Source organism: Pseudorasbora parva, chromosome 1, assembly GCF_024679245.1.
Source record: "Pseudorasbora parva isolate DD20220531a chromosome 1, ASM2467924v1, whole genome shotgun sequence".
Taxonomy (NCBI): Eukaryota; Metazoa; Chordata; class Actinopteri; order Cypriniformes; family Gobionidae; genus Pseudorasbora; species Pseudorasbora parva.
The window spans coordinates 62,211,794-62,228,273 of NC_090172.1; the positions used below are offsets into that span (position 1 = coordinate 62,211,794).

General features: G+C 37.9%; 1 protein-coding gene across 1 annotated transcript in view; it reads right to left on the minus strand.

Moving 5' to 3' along the window:
* Positions 1 to 16,480, minus strand: part of LOC137071174 (Fc receptor-like protein 5) — a 250,913-nt gene that overhangs the window by 10,756 nt on the left and 223,677 nt on the right. The window contains exons 15-19 of the mRNA XM_067438964.1: positions 14,045 to 14,311; positions 8,038 to 8,316; positions 4,180 to 4,422; positions 3,783 to 4,055; positions 1,638 to 1,910 (exon numbers count right to left, since the gene is read on the minus strand). Of these exons, the coding sequence (XP_067295065.1) occupies positions 1,638 to 1,910; positions 3,783 to 4,055; positions 4,180 to 4,422; positions 8,038 to 8,316; positions 14,045 to 14,311 (1,335 nt within the window). The remainder of the gene's footprint in view (positions 1 to 1,637; positions 1,911 to 3,782; positions 4,056 to 4,179; positions 4,423 to 8,037; positions 8,317 to 14,044; positions 14,312 to 16,480) is intronic.

Genomic DNA, 16,480 nt, shown 5'->3' on the forward strand with positions numbered 1-16,480 from the left:
TTATCTTTTTACAGTGTACCAACAAACCGGATTGGATTGGTTTTGTCAACTCAAAACTAACCCTGAGTTTGTCCAGCTACCATCATGGTACAGGCCCCTGTTTATTCTTGCCTATTTATTGTGAAAATCTTATTTAAACCAACATTATAGGTACAAACAAACAAATAATTGGGCATCATGTTTTAAAAAAACAATGTACATTTCATTAATCTTTTATAACTTTTATGTTGGTTTGGTTGTTTGGCTGTTTCCTTATAAAGAATGTTCATTTCCTGAAGAAAATGTGAGTGGTTGTTAAGGTGTTCTGGGTGGTTGCTAGGCATTTGCTAAGATATTCTGGTTTGTTGCAAGGCAGTTGCTAAGGTGTTCTTGGTGGTTGCTATGGTATTCTGGGTGGTTGCTACAGCATTGCTAAGCAGTTGCTGGTGCAATTTTTTAAGCTTTTGTTGAAGGTACTTACCACTATTGTTAAATATTATATCCAATAAATAACACATTACATTATTAAACATTAATACACACTATCTATTCTCTGTGACATTTGGTTAAATTACTCACTGCTTGTTTTATTTTAAACATGTTGGTTACTGTTTCTTATTTCTTCTCTGTAGACATTTTTTCCTCATGATGATCAGGAGAGATTCTCACACTCACCTGAGAGCGTCAGTGTAACTTCATCACTGGTGTGTGTGTGTCGTGATCCTCCCGTCTCTCTTCCTCTACAGCTGTAATGACCTGTGTGAGATTCACTAACAGAACTGATTCTGTATTTCTGTGATTGACTGTCATGAATCTCTGAATTATCTTTATTCCAGGTGTAGGTCCAGCGAGTGACGTCTGTCTCCTGTATGTCACATGTGAGAGTGACCGTCTGTCCTCTGAACACTCGTCCATCAGGATGAACACGCAATACAGCTTTGGGTCTCTCTGTGAAGAGAGCAAAGACCTTATTTGATGTTTAACTGACAGTACAAGATAGTGTTGATGGATGACATTAATTTGTATAATATTTCTATTATTAAATCAGTTTGTCCTGTAAAACAGCTCTCACCTCTTACTGTCAGCGTGACTCTATGACCTTGTGTTAGGTTTTCTACACCACACCAGTACTCTCCTCCATCAGAGACTCTCACATCTCTCAGTGTGTAACTCGTTTCATCTCCAGTTTTTATTATCTTGGAGTCTTTGTACCAGATAATCCTCCGTCCAGTTGAGCGTCTCACGTCACAGCTCAGAGTAACTGTGTCTCCAGTGAACACTGAACTCTGGGGCTTCACACTTACTCTGGGTTTGTCTGTAAATATTTCACGATGATCTTGAGTTAATATCCGGTCTTCAGTCATCATCTATCTCTGCTTCTCTGACTTCTATCATTTATAATAAATTTGTCTTAATTTGACTTCACCCTTCAGCTTATTTTAATGTGTAACTGTGTGGCTGTTTTATGTTCTTCTGATATAAGAGCTCTCATAAAGAAGACATGAAGATACAGATCCTGTGAGACATGGCTTACTGTAACTATCTAACATGCAGCTTCTGTTATTTACATATTTACTAGTAGTTTTTTTTCTTTTAATTTGCAGTTTATTAATTGTTCCTCATCTGAGCAGATCCTGATGTCAGTGATGATCACTCACCCGTCACAGTCAGAGTCACTTCATCACTCGCGTCAGAGCAGACTGATCCTGATCCTGATCCTGATCCTGATCCTCTACAGCCGTAACACCAGCACATCTGTGTGTGATCTGCAGTGATCTTGAACTCTTTCTCATTAGAGCTCTGATCTTTACCATCACACTGCCATCTGTATGTCCATCCTTCCCCCTGTACGTCACATGTGAGAGTGACAGTCTCTCCTCTGAATATCTGTGATGGTTCAGGCTTTACAGTCAGAACAGCTTTAGGTTTCTCTGTAATTGAAGAAACAGAGGTTATGATATACAGCAGCACCCAAAGAAGCCAACATAAGTGAACTGACTCGATCTGTCCTAAACTCTTCATGTCACTGCACAAACGAAGATACACTGTTAAATATGTTTGTGTGAAATGTCAGTTTAATAGTTTACAGGTTAATAATCAGTATTTCACAGTAGGACTTCTCTTGTCTTAATGTAAAATCTACAGTACTTTACTGATGATTTTGTGCAAGTATTTACACTGGGTAATTGTACTGTAAAAAAACAAAAAAAAAAAATTCACCTGTGAGTTTATTGTATTGGAAAGCACAAAATGACTCTAAACAAACATCATCATACTGTATTTCTACAGCACATTACCCAGCATGCACTGCAGCATGATTAGATTACACTTGTTGCTTTTATCTGAGCTGCTAACTCTTTTTTGAGACGCTTTTAGCAGTTTGTGTTGTTAGTTTATTTTGTATTGTTGGTTTATGTTTTTGTTTTGTTTTTAATCTGTTGAATGTCACCGTGTAATAAATGTCCACTGTAGGAGAGTTCGCAGAACCCAATGGCAGTTTATTAAGAATCGCAACATGAACGATACAAAATGAACAAAAGACTGGACAAAGCTTGACTTGAAATATCATGAAACTCACTGAACAGCGGATTACACAAACAATACTAGACTAGAGACTATATGATTATACACACACACACACACACACACACACACACACACACACACACACACACACACACACACACACACACACACACACACACACACACACACACACACACACACACACACACACACACACACACTAATGACAAAACAAGAAACAGTAGAACTCAATGAACCAATCAAAACATGACATATACGACAAGCAACCAATAAGAACATGGGACACATTTCCAAACACAACCAATCAGATCATGAGGGAAGCACAAGACATGGGCCCTGTCCAAAATGGTACACTTCATATGCACTTTCAGTCTTGTGGACGTATGTAACAGGTTGTCTCTGTGTTGTGTAAAACCCCATAGATTCTGCGCTGTCGTCATCGTGTAAAGCCCCGACGTGTCTGATTGGTGGCGTGATTTCGACGGATTGGAAATATGTTTGAATGAGCTCTTTGCCAGACTACTTGCAGAGCAAATCTAAATTTGCCGGAAGTTGTCTGGGTTTTCCCAGGCTAGATCAAAGCCTGAGCTGACAGAGGAAGCTGTTGATCAGCATCATGGTACCAACAAACCGGATTGGATTGGTTTTGTCAACTCAAAACTAACCCTGAGTTTGTCCAGCTACCATCATGGTACAGGCCCCTGTTTATTCTTGCCTATTTATTGTGAAAATCTTATTTAAACCAACATTATAGGTACAAACAAACATATAATTGAGCATCATGTTTATAAAAAAACAATGCACATTTCATTAATCTTTTATAACTTTTATGTTGGTTTGGTTGTTTGGCTGTTTCCTTATAAAGAATGTTCATTTCCTGAAGAAAATGTGAGTGGTTGTTAAGGTGTTCTGGGTGGTTGCTAGGCATTTGCTAAGATATTCTGGTTTGTTGCACGGCAGTTGCTAAGGTGTTCTTGGTGGTTGCTATGGTATTCTGGGTGGTTGCTACAGCATTGCTAAGCAGTTGCTGGTGCAATTTTTTAAGCTTTTGTTGAAGATACTTACCACTATTGTTAAATATTATATCCAATAAATAACACATTACATTATTAAACATTAATACACACTATCTATTCTCTGTGACATTTGGTTGAATTACCCACTGCTTGTTTTATTTTGAACATGTTGGATGTTTCTTATTTCTTATCTGTAGACATTTTTTCCTCATGATGATCAGGAGAGATTCTCACACTCACCTGAGAGCGTCAGTGTAACTTCATCACTGGTGTGTGTGTGTCGTGATCCTCCCGTCTCTCTTCCTCTACAGCTGTAATGACCTGTGTGAGATTCACTAACAGAACTGATTCTGTATTTCTGTGATTGACTGTCATGAATCTCTGAATTATCTTTATTCCAGGTGTAGGTCCAGCGAGTGACGTCTGTCTCCTGTATGTCACATGTGAGAGTGACCGTCTGTCCTCTGAACACTCGTCCATCAGGATGAACACGCAATACAGCTTTGGGTCTCTCTGTGAAGAGAGCAAAGACCTTATTTGATGTTTAACTGACAGTACAAGATAGTGTTGATGGATGACATTAATTTGTATAATATTTCTATTATTAAATCAGTTTGTCCTGTAAAACAGCTCTCACCTCTTACTGTTAGCGTGACTCTATGACCGTGTGTTAGGTTTTCTACACCACACCAGTACTCTCCTCCATCAGAGACTCTCACATCTCTCAGTGTGTAACTCGTTTCATCTCCAGTTTTTATTATCTTGGAGTCTTTGTACCAGATAATCCTCCGTCCAGTTGAGCGTCTCACGTCACAGCTCAGAGTAACTGTGTCTCCAGTGAACACTGAACTCTGGGGCTTCACACTTACTCTGGGTTTGTCTGTAAATATTTCATGATGATCTTGAGTTAATATCCAGTCTTCAGTCATCATCTATCTCTGCTTCTCTGACTTCTATCATTTATAATAAATTTGTCTTAATTTGACTTCGCCCTTCAGCTTATTTTAATGTGTGACTGTGTGGCTGTTTTATGTTCTTCTGATATAAGAGCTCTCATAAAGAAGACATGAAGATACAGATCCTGCGAGACATGGCTTACTGTAACTATCTAACATGCAGCTTCTGTTATTTACATAATTACTTGTAGTTTTTTTTTTTCCTTTTCATTTGCAGTTTATTAATTGTTCATCATTTGAGCAGATCCTGATGTCAGTGATGATCACTCACCCGTCACAGTCAGAGTCACTTCATCACTCGCGTCAGAGCAGACTGATCCTGATCCTGATCCTGATCCTGATCCTCTACAGCCGTAACACCTGCACGTCTGTGTGTGATCTGCAGTGATCTTGAACTCTTTCTCATTAGAGCGCTGATCTTTACCATCACATGTCCATCCGTATGTCCATCCTTCCCCCTGTACGTCACATGTGAGAGTGACAGTCTCTCCTCTGAATATCTGTGATGGTTCAGGCTTTACAGTCAGAACAGCTTTAGGTTTCTCTGTAATTGAAGAAACAGAGGTTATGATATACAGCAGCACCCAAAGAAGCCAACATAAGTGAACTGACTCGATCTGTCCTAAACTCTTCATGTCACTGCACAAACGAAGATACACTGTTAAATATGTTTGTGTGAAATGTCAGTTTAATAGTTTACAGGTTAATAATCAGTATTTCACAGTAGGACTTCTCTTGTCTTAATGTAAAATCTACAGTACTTTAATGATGCTTTTGTGCAAGTATTTACACTGGGTAATTGTACTGTAAAAAAAATAAAATAAAAAAAACCTTTACCTGTGAGTTTATTGTATTGGAAAGCACAAAAATGACTCTAAACAAACATCATCATACTGTATTTCTACAGCACATTACCCAGCATGCACTGCAGCATGATTAGATTACACTAGTTGCTTTTATCTGAGCTGCTGACTCTTTTTTGAGACACTTTTAGCAGTTTGTGTTGTTAGTTTATTTTGAATTGTTGGTTTATGTTTTTGTTTTGTTTTTAATCTGTTGAATGTCACCCTGTAATAAATGTCCACTGTAGGAGAGTTCGCAGAACCCAATGGCAGTTTATTAAGAATCACAACATGAACGATACAAAATGAACAAAAGACTGGACAAAGCTTGACTTGAAATATCATGAAACTCACTGAACAGCGGATCACACAAACAATACTAGACTAGAGACCAGTAAAACATGATGCTACACACACACACACACACACACACACACACACACACACACACACACACACACACACACACACACACACACACACACACACACACACACACACACACACACACACACACACACACACACACACACACACACATACACACACACACTAACATAGATCCTTTCATTGTATCTGGAAACACAGATGTTCTAAAAGTTTTCAACATTGTTGAGAAGAAAAAATGGCTGGGTCGGTAATGAGGACTCTTTGGCTTGATGGATATTTTGGATTCTTTGTCTTAAGCACTAACATTAACCTATAGTTCAAGTACTAATATGTTGGCAACACAAACACAGGTGTTCCATATAGATCATGCCCAGGCATGTTATTTTGATAGATATAGCGAGTGTGGCGTATATGGATTCCCTGAATGTCAAACATTGCTGATCCTTCAGAGGTGTCAACATAGTTAAAACTTGCTTGTGTGACTTTCACCTCCCAACAATCAAAGGAAACACAATCACAACAACTTCCAACAGATTGAAAGGAGCCAGAGAGATAGGGTCCAGAAACATGTCGTAAAACTCTGGGTGGCAAGATATTCCCCCCATTATCTAACTATAAAGACCACTCCCTAAAGACACAAAATCCAACATATATATATATATATATACACACATTTTTTATTATTATTTTAACATTAAAATAAATAAATAAACATAGCCTAGTTGTAATTAAAAAAATTATAGCTTTTGTTTAATAAAGTCTAATGATAGTAACTTTTGTAACTCACGGAAGAATACCAATATTACATCAAACTAGCCTAGAAATCTAGACGCACCCTAGCGGCAGCAAAACTAATCTGCCCGCGAGTGTCGTCTAGCAACTCTCAATACCCTTCTGAGCTGTAAACGACAAACTCTGGTCGGGCCAATCACATGGTGTATAGAGTCAGTGGGCGGGGCCATAATGACGACGGGCGAGTTGCGTTTGCGTGCTTCTAGTACACACAGAAACTGGCGAACGGCGGTCTTTCGAATCAGCTTTGACCGCGACTCTGGAAGACTTGGAGTTAAGCTTTTCTCTGAGAAAAGAACAAAGAACGGCACTGAAGTCATTCTTAAAAAGGGAAGACGTGTTCGGAGTTTAGCCGACCGGATACGGCGAATGTTTAATCTGTCAGCGAGCTCTGCTTCACCTTCGTTGCTCTGGTTGGTGTAGCGCTATCCTATCGCGTACAGAGGGAGTTTGAAAGACAACCGTTTATCCGCCCCTCGGATTGAGCTGTCAATGGTGAGTTTCCAGACCAAACATCTTGATATAGGTCTGGTTTGTCAGGCTAACAACAAACATAATCAACAAGTAAAATATTTTTTTCACACTTTCCCAACAGAATAACTCTAGAGGAAAGATTCTGTGTAATGTTCAGAGTTGGTTGACACCTTCCAGACTTCCGATACTATTGATCTGTGATTAATGCGTCAAACTGACCACATTTGGTGATCTCTAGACATTTCAGAGTCAGGAAAGGAAGAGCGATCTTTGTTCTTTGAATAAAGAAAACCAACCATTTGTTGTCAGCACTCCTGGACAGACAGAATGAATATATTAACCTATTTATCCTACATACTACGGGTCAAATTGACCACATTTGACGAATCGATCAGGAAGGATGAAGGAAGGAGGGAAGGGAAAGGAAAGGAAGGGGGGAGATATTTGCTCTTTGATCATCAAATAATGTTTTAGATGTCCTTGTCCACATCCTGACTAATTTTATTGTTTGATACTTCCAGCAACACATTTCGACTAAATACATTCCCACACAGACAGAGATGCGACGACCCCAGCAAAGCTGCAGACATTATCATACACTCCTTGACAAGCCAAACTTTTATGTTGGTTTGGTTGTTTGGCTGTTTCCTAAAGAATGTTCATTTCCTGAAGAAAATGTGAGTGGTTGTTAAGGTGTTCTGGGTGGTTGCTAGGCATTTGCTAAGATATTCTGGGTTGTTGCAAGGCAGTTGCTAAGGTGTTCTTGGTGGTTGCTATGGTATTCTGGGTGGTTGCTACAGCATTGCTTAGCAGTTGCTAGGGCAATTTTTAAGCTTTTGTTGAAGGTACTTACCACTATTGTTAAATATAATATCCAATAAATAGTACATTAGATTATTAAACATTAATACACACTATCTATTCTCTGTGACATTTGGTTAAATTACTCACTGCTTGTTTTATTTTGAACATGTTGGTTACTGTTTCTTATTTCTTCTCTGTTGACATTTTTTCCTCATGATGATCAGGAGAGATTCTCACACTCACCTGAGAGCGTCAGTGTAACTTCATCACTGGTGTGTGTGTGTCGTGATCCTCCCGTCTCTCTTCCTCTACAGCTGTAATGACCTGTGTGAGATTCACTAACAGAACTGATTCTGTATTTCTGTGATTGACTGTCATGAATCTCTGAATTATCTTTATTCCAGGTGTAGGTCCAGCGAGTGACGTCTGTCTCCTGTATGTCACATGTGAGAGTGACCGTCTGTCCTCTGAACACTCGTCCATCAGGATGAACACGCAATACAGCTTTGGGTCTCTCTGTGAAGAGAGCAAAGACCTTATTTGATGTTTAACTGACAGTACAAGATAGTGTTGATGGATGACATTAATTTGTGTAATATATCTATTATTAAATCAGTTTGTCCTGTAAAACAGCTCTCACCTCTTACTGTTAGCGTGACTCTATGACCTTGTGTTAGGTTTTCTTCACCACACCAGTACTCTCCTCCATCAGAGACTCTCACATCTCTCAGTGTGTAACTCGTTTCATCTCCAGTTTTTATTATCTTGGAGTCTTTGTACCAGATAATCCTCCGTCCAGTTGAGCGTCTCGCGTCACAGCTCAGAGTAACTGTGTCTCCAGTGAACACTGAACTCTGGGGCTTCACACTTACTCTGGGTTTGTCTGTAAATATTTCACAATGATCTTGAGTTAATATCCAGTCTTCAGTCATCATCTATCTTTGCTTATAATAGGGATCTATTCTGTTGGGATCTATACAACTGTTTTAATTATCCTTGTTTTTTGTTTTTGTTTTTTTTTATTCGTATTTCTTATGCATATGCAATTTATAGAAATAAAAACAATTTAATACAGGTCGTAATGGTTGCTTTAACTCCATCAGCTCATCTCTATCAAGCTGTTTGAGTCTTGCACAGCACTAATCATGTGACCTTGAGAAGATGTGCTACAAGTGTGAGTTAAGCCTAGTTCAGTTTGCAGATTTTCAAACTTGTCGAGTCACTGCTCTTTACACACTGCATGACTATCTGGGGTAGCATTCAGTCCCTGTTGTGTTTACACTGACCGATGGATCAGCGACAGTACAAGGGGAAGAATAGCCAACAACTCTCTCTGGTGCACAAACTATGTTTCCCAACTAAACGCACATGTGATGTGACAAGTAAACACTGCGAGATCACTTGCGTGTAAAAGTGCACAAAGTTTGTTCCAAATTGTCTGTTCTGATTTGTGAAGAAAAAGAAAAAAGATTATAGGCTAGAGGAGGAAATTGTTGAGGAGACAGAGGGAGCAAGGACTGTGTTCTGCAAAGAGAGTTTGAGGTAAATGCATCATTTTGTAACGTGCTGCTGCTGCGGCTGGACGTACAAATGTTTGGGCATTGTTTCTGTTTGATAGAATTGTCTATAACTCCTCCCCCTTGTATCTCACTCTCTCATTGGCTGTCGTCATCACCGATGTAATTTTCAGTCAGAACACATTTCACACAGCAGGAGTTTGAATCTCAGACAGGTACAGATATTTACCATGCCAAATATCTCACGGGCGTCGGTGACTCTCTCTGATCGCGTCTTTGGTAATCCACAATGCATGATTGTCACTCGCGTGCACGAGCACTTAATTGCCATTTTTTGGGATTTCCGCCTGGATTTGGCCTACCCAAATTGAAAAGCTTTCCATTCACACATACAGTGGTCTAGGTTCAAAATTTTGGGTGTCATTTTACAGAAAACCCTTTGAAGTTACATAAAACACTGCTAAAAGTGATAAACATGTAAGTACATGTTGTGTAAGCTGTTACAACGCCCCAAAAAAGTAGGCGCTTTTTGATTTTTTTCCCCATAAATTCATTTTTGAAAGTGTGTAACTCAGGCCCTGTGTGCTCTAGGAACCTGCAGTTTGGGCTGCTTCCACTAAATTACAGAAAAGAGTGGAAAAAAGAATTTTGTCTGTGTCATGTTGTATGCAAGATTTACTCAAATGGGTCTGATGGGATGACCCCCCCTTTTTCCCCCCTTTTTGCCCCTCCCCCAACCCCGCTACCCCATTCCACCACCACCATATACAGTGATATAAATGCAATATTCCAGTGTCATTAAATTAATTATACATGCTGGAAGCAGCCCAAAGTGTAATTATTGATATTCGTGTTGTGTTTATTGCTATTTGTTGTATTATATGTTTAAACGTACTGATGATGAAAATATTCATATTTCTGTGAAGTTAATGCAAGCGATATGACAGTGTTCACTATCTTTGCACGTGTGGTCCAACCATAGACTGTAAAAAAATATGGACGAAGTATCCGTGACGTCACCCATAGGATTCCGATGAGCCGTTCTGAAGTGTAAAGTAGAGACGAGCTGGTCGTCGCTATCTTGCCAGCGAGTCAGCACGTGTCACTCCCGGATAACAGAAAATGGGCAAAATGCTTTCTCTAATATATTCAAACAGATGTAATCTTAGGCTGCAAGCGTGGCCTGAGCGCGGCGTTTCTGTTGCATCAGCTGCGGACGGCTGCCTGGCGTTCTTTGCACATCAGAAGCGTGTCTGACGCGGCGCTGCTGCTGCTATTGATGTACAGGGAAGCACATAAATATCCTGATACAGCAAAGACCACGTCAGCAGTGGCCTGTTAACCATACATATCTTTGGTATGACGGCAAAATAGGCCACAGAATATTTCGTTCTGTATTGACAGGGGCAATATTTCAAAATTATTATTATTACAATTAGGCCTATATCTGCATTTATATTAGAGACTTTCAAACATGAAAATGTCATTTATTAATATGTATTCATGTCAAAATGACATACAAACAAATTTCTTTTTTTCCTATTCTATTTTGCCTGGAAACGCTTCCAACACGCTCGCGTGTCATGTGAAAAATAGGTGTCTCTTCTATCTCTAGCATGCACGTGTTTTCCACGTGTCAGGCAGGCAGTGTGCAAGCTCTAACCTGTTAACATAAGAGACGGAAAAAAAAACGGACACGCCATGCACGCAGCCGAGATGCTCACGCTTGCAGTGTGTCCCGTGTGTACAGTGCATCTGCTTACAGTTATCTGTATCTGATTTTAGTTTATGTTGTGTCAATAACGACTACCCCAAGTAAAATGAAATACACCTCTGAAGCTCTGCAAAAACTTGTTATGAACATAGGTGGGAGCAGCTCATCACGTGGCCATGGGCTTCACAACAAGCTCTTGTGCAAAAAGTATACTTTTTTAAAAATGAGTACTTTTTACTACTTTTTAAAAGTGCATATTTAAAGTTTGTCATGCTCTGACTTTGAATATGCATGTTTACAATTCTCATAAAAACAAATGTTTATGTTTCTGTCTCAATTCTTCATTAACTAATGTGCAATTTACTCTATTTTGTTTCTTCTTTAATGACCAATAAATTGCGTTGTGGGAGGAGTGTTTGGAAATTTGCACACTGCAAAAAAAAAAAAAAAAAAAAATCAGGTCTTCAATTGAAAATGTTCTAGTGTCTGATCACATCAAAAAAATTGTTGGTCCAATTGAATTTCTGTGAATTAAATTGCATAAAGTCACAGAAATTCGGTTTGGCCAACTGAAATATTTAGATGTGATCAGTATAGAAAATGTTCAACTGGAGACCTGAATTGTTTTTTTACAGTGCAAGATTAATTAATGTTTAAGCCATGCTATGTAGAATCAGACCTTTATGCTTTTGCTTTTATTACATCTGTTTTAATAAATTGAAATGCAGTATTTAAAGCTCCACTGTGTGATATTTTCCCCATAGTTCCTCTCAATACCGATTTGATTTTAACTCCTACGGTGGTCGATTCAGTCCAAGATTATATATATATATATATATATATATATATATATATATATATATAAATAATGTGCGTGCGTGCGTGCGTGCGTGCGTGTGTGTGTGTGTATGTATGTATGTATGTATGTATGTATATATATATATATATATATATATATACATACATATATATATATATATATATATATATATATATATATATATATATATATATATATATATATATATATATATATATATATATATATATATATATATATACATACATATATATATATATATATATATAATATTTTTGCACAGTTTTAGTAGACTAGATATTGATTTAACATAAATACCTTGTGTGTGTATATTCATTGCACCTATCTGTTCTGTTCAATGTTACTTTCATATTTGAAGTCCATGGTTATAATTATTCATAAGTATGTAGTGTCATAACTACATCTCTGATGTTTATAACAAACGAAACAGTTCGAAAATCCGTTGAAATTTTAGCAAGTTATGGCTTTTTAAAAGTACATGCACCATTAAAACACTGTTACGAGTGAGCGAGCTGCCTGTGACAAGATGGCCGCCAGTTGCGGACGGTGACCTCCATTTGCCAACGGTGCGCACGAGACATCTAGCCTTTATTATGGATATCTATGTGGCACCCCCCCCCCCCCCTCTCTTTACATTCGACACAGTGCCATCAAGTTTTAAAACACGAAAGGCAAAGCTTGTCTTTTATTTCATAAATTTTTTTTTTTTTTTTCAAGAAATTAAGCAGGTCATAAAGAATTACTAGATTTTCGCGTCAATACATTTTTTTTTTTTATTGTAAACAATGCACAATGTCACTTTAATTCAGTGCATCCAGCACATCAAAAAAAAATGTAGACTCGGTGCGGAAACGATTGCCGCACTGCTCTGTACGGGCCGCTCCTGGAACAGTTCCCCGGGCCGCCTCCACATGCAGTGTAAAAGCTGTAATCCGTTAACATGGGTACGGAAAAAAATACGCACCGCATACGCACGGCAGACGGAGTATGTGTGAAACGGGCGTCACTTGCAGCAGCGCTCCGGTCAGCAATTAACGCTCTGAAAGCTGCCACAGTTGCAACGAGATGGTGCGGTGCATCATCACAACGACTCTTGTACTTCTGTCCCACTTCCGATTTTTTGGCTATTTTTGGATATATATAATTTGTTGCGTCTACATATGAATGAGGATACGTTATTGATAAATCAAATTGTTGTTCATTATCATTTAGGGGGGCTTAGGAACATTTTGGGGTAGCTTCAGCCCCCCTAAAATAGGCCTAACGACGTCCCTGATGCGACGGCAGCCATATTGCGTCAGAACGCCCACCACACACCAGCTGATTGGTGGAGTGAAGACAGAGTGATTAAGACAATCATATATGGGGATTATTAGGAGGCCATGATGGACAGGGGCCAGTGGGTAAATTTGGCCAGGATGCCGGGGTTACACCCCTACTCTTTGTCACAGAACATCTGGGATTTTTAACGACCACAGAGAGTCAGGACCTTGGTTTATCGTCTCATCCAAACGACGGTGCTCTTTGACAGCATAGTGTCCCCATCGCTATACTGGGGCGTTAGGACCCACACAGACCACAGGGTGAGCGCCCCCTGTTGGCCTCACTAACACCTCTACTAGCAGTAAACTGGTTTTCCCAGTTGGTCTCCCATCCAGGTACTGACCAGACTCAGCCCTGCTTAGCTTCAGTGGGAAACTGGAGATAATACTCAAAAAGTAGAAATTAAATGACATTCATTACAAGTTCATTAGTTAAAACATTTCAAATGCACCTGCAAACATTTTTTTCTCGTCATGCATTTCATTGAGGATTTCTTAAAAAAAACTATGTAGAAATCTCGTCTCGTTCTCGTGAGATTAGTGTCTCGTCACACCCTATATACTGGGTTTAATGATAATTACTTAATATAACAATTTTATTTGATTTATAATTGATTTATATAATATAATTAATATTCTTAATCCATTGCAGACAATTTTTGTTTAATATTCATTTAAACTAAATGCTTAATAATTCATACAGATATTTAATAAGCTGTAGAATAAATAGATCAAGCTTTAAAAATGTGACTGTTATTTACATATTTACCAGTACAGTTTTTTTTTTCATTTGCAGTTTATTAATTGTTCATCATTTGAGCAGATCCTGGTGTCAGTGATGATCACTCACCCGTCACAGTCAGAGTCACTTCATCACTAAACTGAGAGCAAGAATATACTGATCCTGATCCTGATCCTCTACAGCCGTAACACCTGTACATCTGTGTGTGATCTGCAGTGATCTTGAACTCTTTCTCATTAGAGCGCTGATCTTCACCATCACACAGCCATCTGTATGTCCATCCTTCCCCCTGTACGTCACATGTGAGAGTGACAGTCTCTCCTCTGAATATCTGTGATGGTTCAGGCTTTACAGTCAGAACAGCTTTAGGTCTCTCTGTAATTGAAGAAACAGAGGTTATGATATTGCAGGTGTGAACGCTAAGGATTTTTTTGCTTAAAATTTTTACTTACCCTGACAATTTTATTGGCCCCACCACAAGAAAAAATGTAATAAATAAAACTAAATAAAATAGGCAGTTATAGTTTTTGTTGTCTTTGATCCACGTAATCTTGATAAATATTGACTCCAAAAAGCCTAACTCATATTTTTATATATATTTTTTTTAACTCATTATTATATATATTTTAAATATTGCTAAAGACAGTCTGTAATGAAATAAGAAAAAAAAAATAGAATTATGAGCAACAGAACAAACATGAAAAACTGTTTTTTTCAGGTTGTTCATGGGTTTAAACTAGATTTTCAGGTAGGCTACAGAAATAGTAATCAAACATCACTGCATAGTCTTCACTGTATAAATATAGATTAACCCTTATTGAAGTTATTCAGTCAAGAACAGCGAGGGATTTTTTTTTCATCAGGTCTTTTTTAAGGACCCTAGACTGATACACTTCTCTGCCACTGACAAATATTTTCCAGATTTCCCTGTTTTACGCTAGGGGGCGCTATTACACATCTCCTGAATGAGTACAAAATCTCCTGATCAAAACAAAGGCGAAGAACAAACAGAAACGAGCGATCTCATATAAGCAATGCATATGAAAAATAATGCGATCATCAGCAACAGCATCTAAATCTAAACGGCTGTGTTATTGAATGAAATGTCGACCCAGGACGAGCTGTTGGACTGAAACGTTGTTTTTGGACTCAATCTAACATTTACTTCCTCTGTGTTTTGATCATCATTCTGAATCTGATGTAATGTTAGTCTTTTACAAAAATGCGATTTTGGTTTTTTCATTAAACTTACCCATATTCAAGTGTTGATTAAAAACGAATGCATGATGCTAGAATAAAGCAGAGGATCTGTTCTTTCTTTCGATATATTGGCATGTTTTGGTATTCCGTGGGCCATGAAACTTGTGAATATGACAAAAATGATGGCGGTGACATTTTTCATGTTTACGTTCATTTAAAAGATTGTTCAAGTCCCATAGACTGAATGCAGAAACAGAAATGATTAGTTCATCTCTCGAGTCTTCGGGTACAAGTCTCGTTCTTTTGTCACGTGACATGACAGCCGTGTTGGATACAGAAATGAGTTAATTCACAACCTTCCTTAAAAACAAGTGCGTATATATTTTTGTTATTATTATTTTTCTTCCGTTTTTTTAGCTAGTATAATAATTGATTTTCCTGTGAAGACTGGATACATTAGGTTGGTCAGAATGGATAGGCATAACATACATGTTTATTACACATATTTTTCTGATGATTTTATAATAATAAATATATTACAACATGCAGTCAATAATATGACTGTGTTGTTTTATATGTTGCAAGAGACTCAGCTGGCAAGTGGTCACGTGACAAGAGAACGAGATTTGTACCCGAAGACTCGAGAGGTGAAATAATCTTTTCTGTTTCGGTGCAATAGCCTTTTCTATGGGACTGGGACTTGATGAACGAACAACTCGAACGATGACTCGAGAGATGAACTAATCTTTCCAGGGAACAGACGGGATTAAATGTGAAGTGACAAAAGAAAGAACGATTTAGTTTGGCAGGTGAGGTGAACTAACAGACTGCATACCCTGAAGCAAGCTAAGCAATTAATTCATATCTTTCTCAAAGTTTGGCCATGGCTGCATTAACTTATAGTTTTTTATTTATTTATTCCAAAAGTACAAAATGTGTTGAAAAAAATGTAATGTAACATTTTAATTAGATTAATGAAATGACTTGAAAAAAGATTTGCTTATTTTGCTGAACGAGATTTAAAGATCCAGAGTCAGTAAAATGATCCAAACATCTCACTACTATTCTTCACCCAGAGGTGGCTAGAGTATCTGTACTCAAGTAAAAGTAAATGTACTTATGGAAATATTTACTCAAGTAAAAGTAAAAGTACTTATGGAAATATTTACTCAAGTAAAAGTAAAAGTACTTACGGAAATATTTACTCAAGTAAAAGTAAAAGTACTTATGGAAATATTTACTCAAGTAAAAGTAAATGTACTTATGGAAATATTTACTCAAGTAAAAGTAAATGTACTTATGGAAATATTTACTCAAGTAAAAGTAAATGTACTTATGGAAATA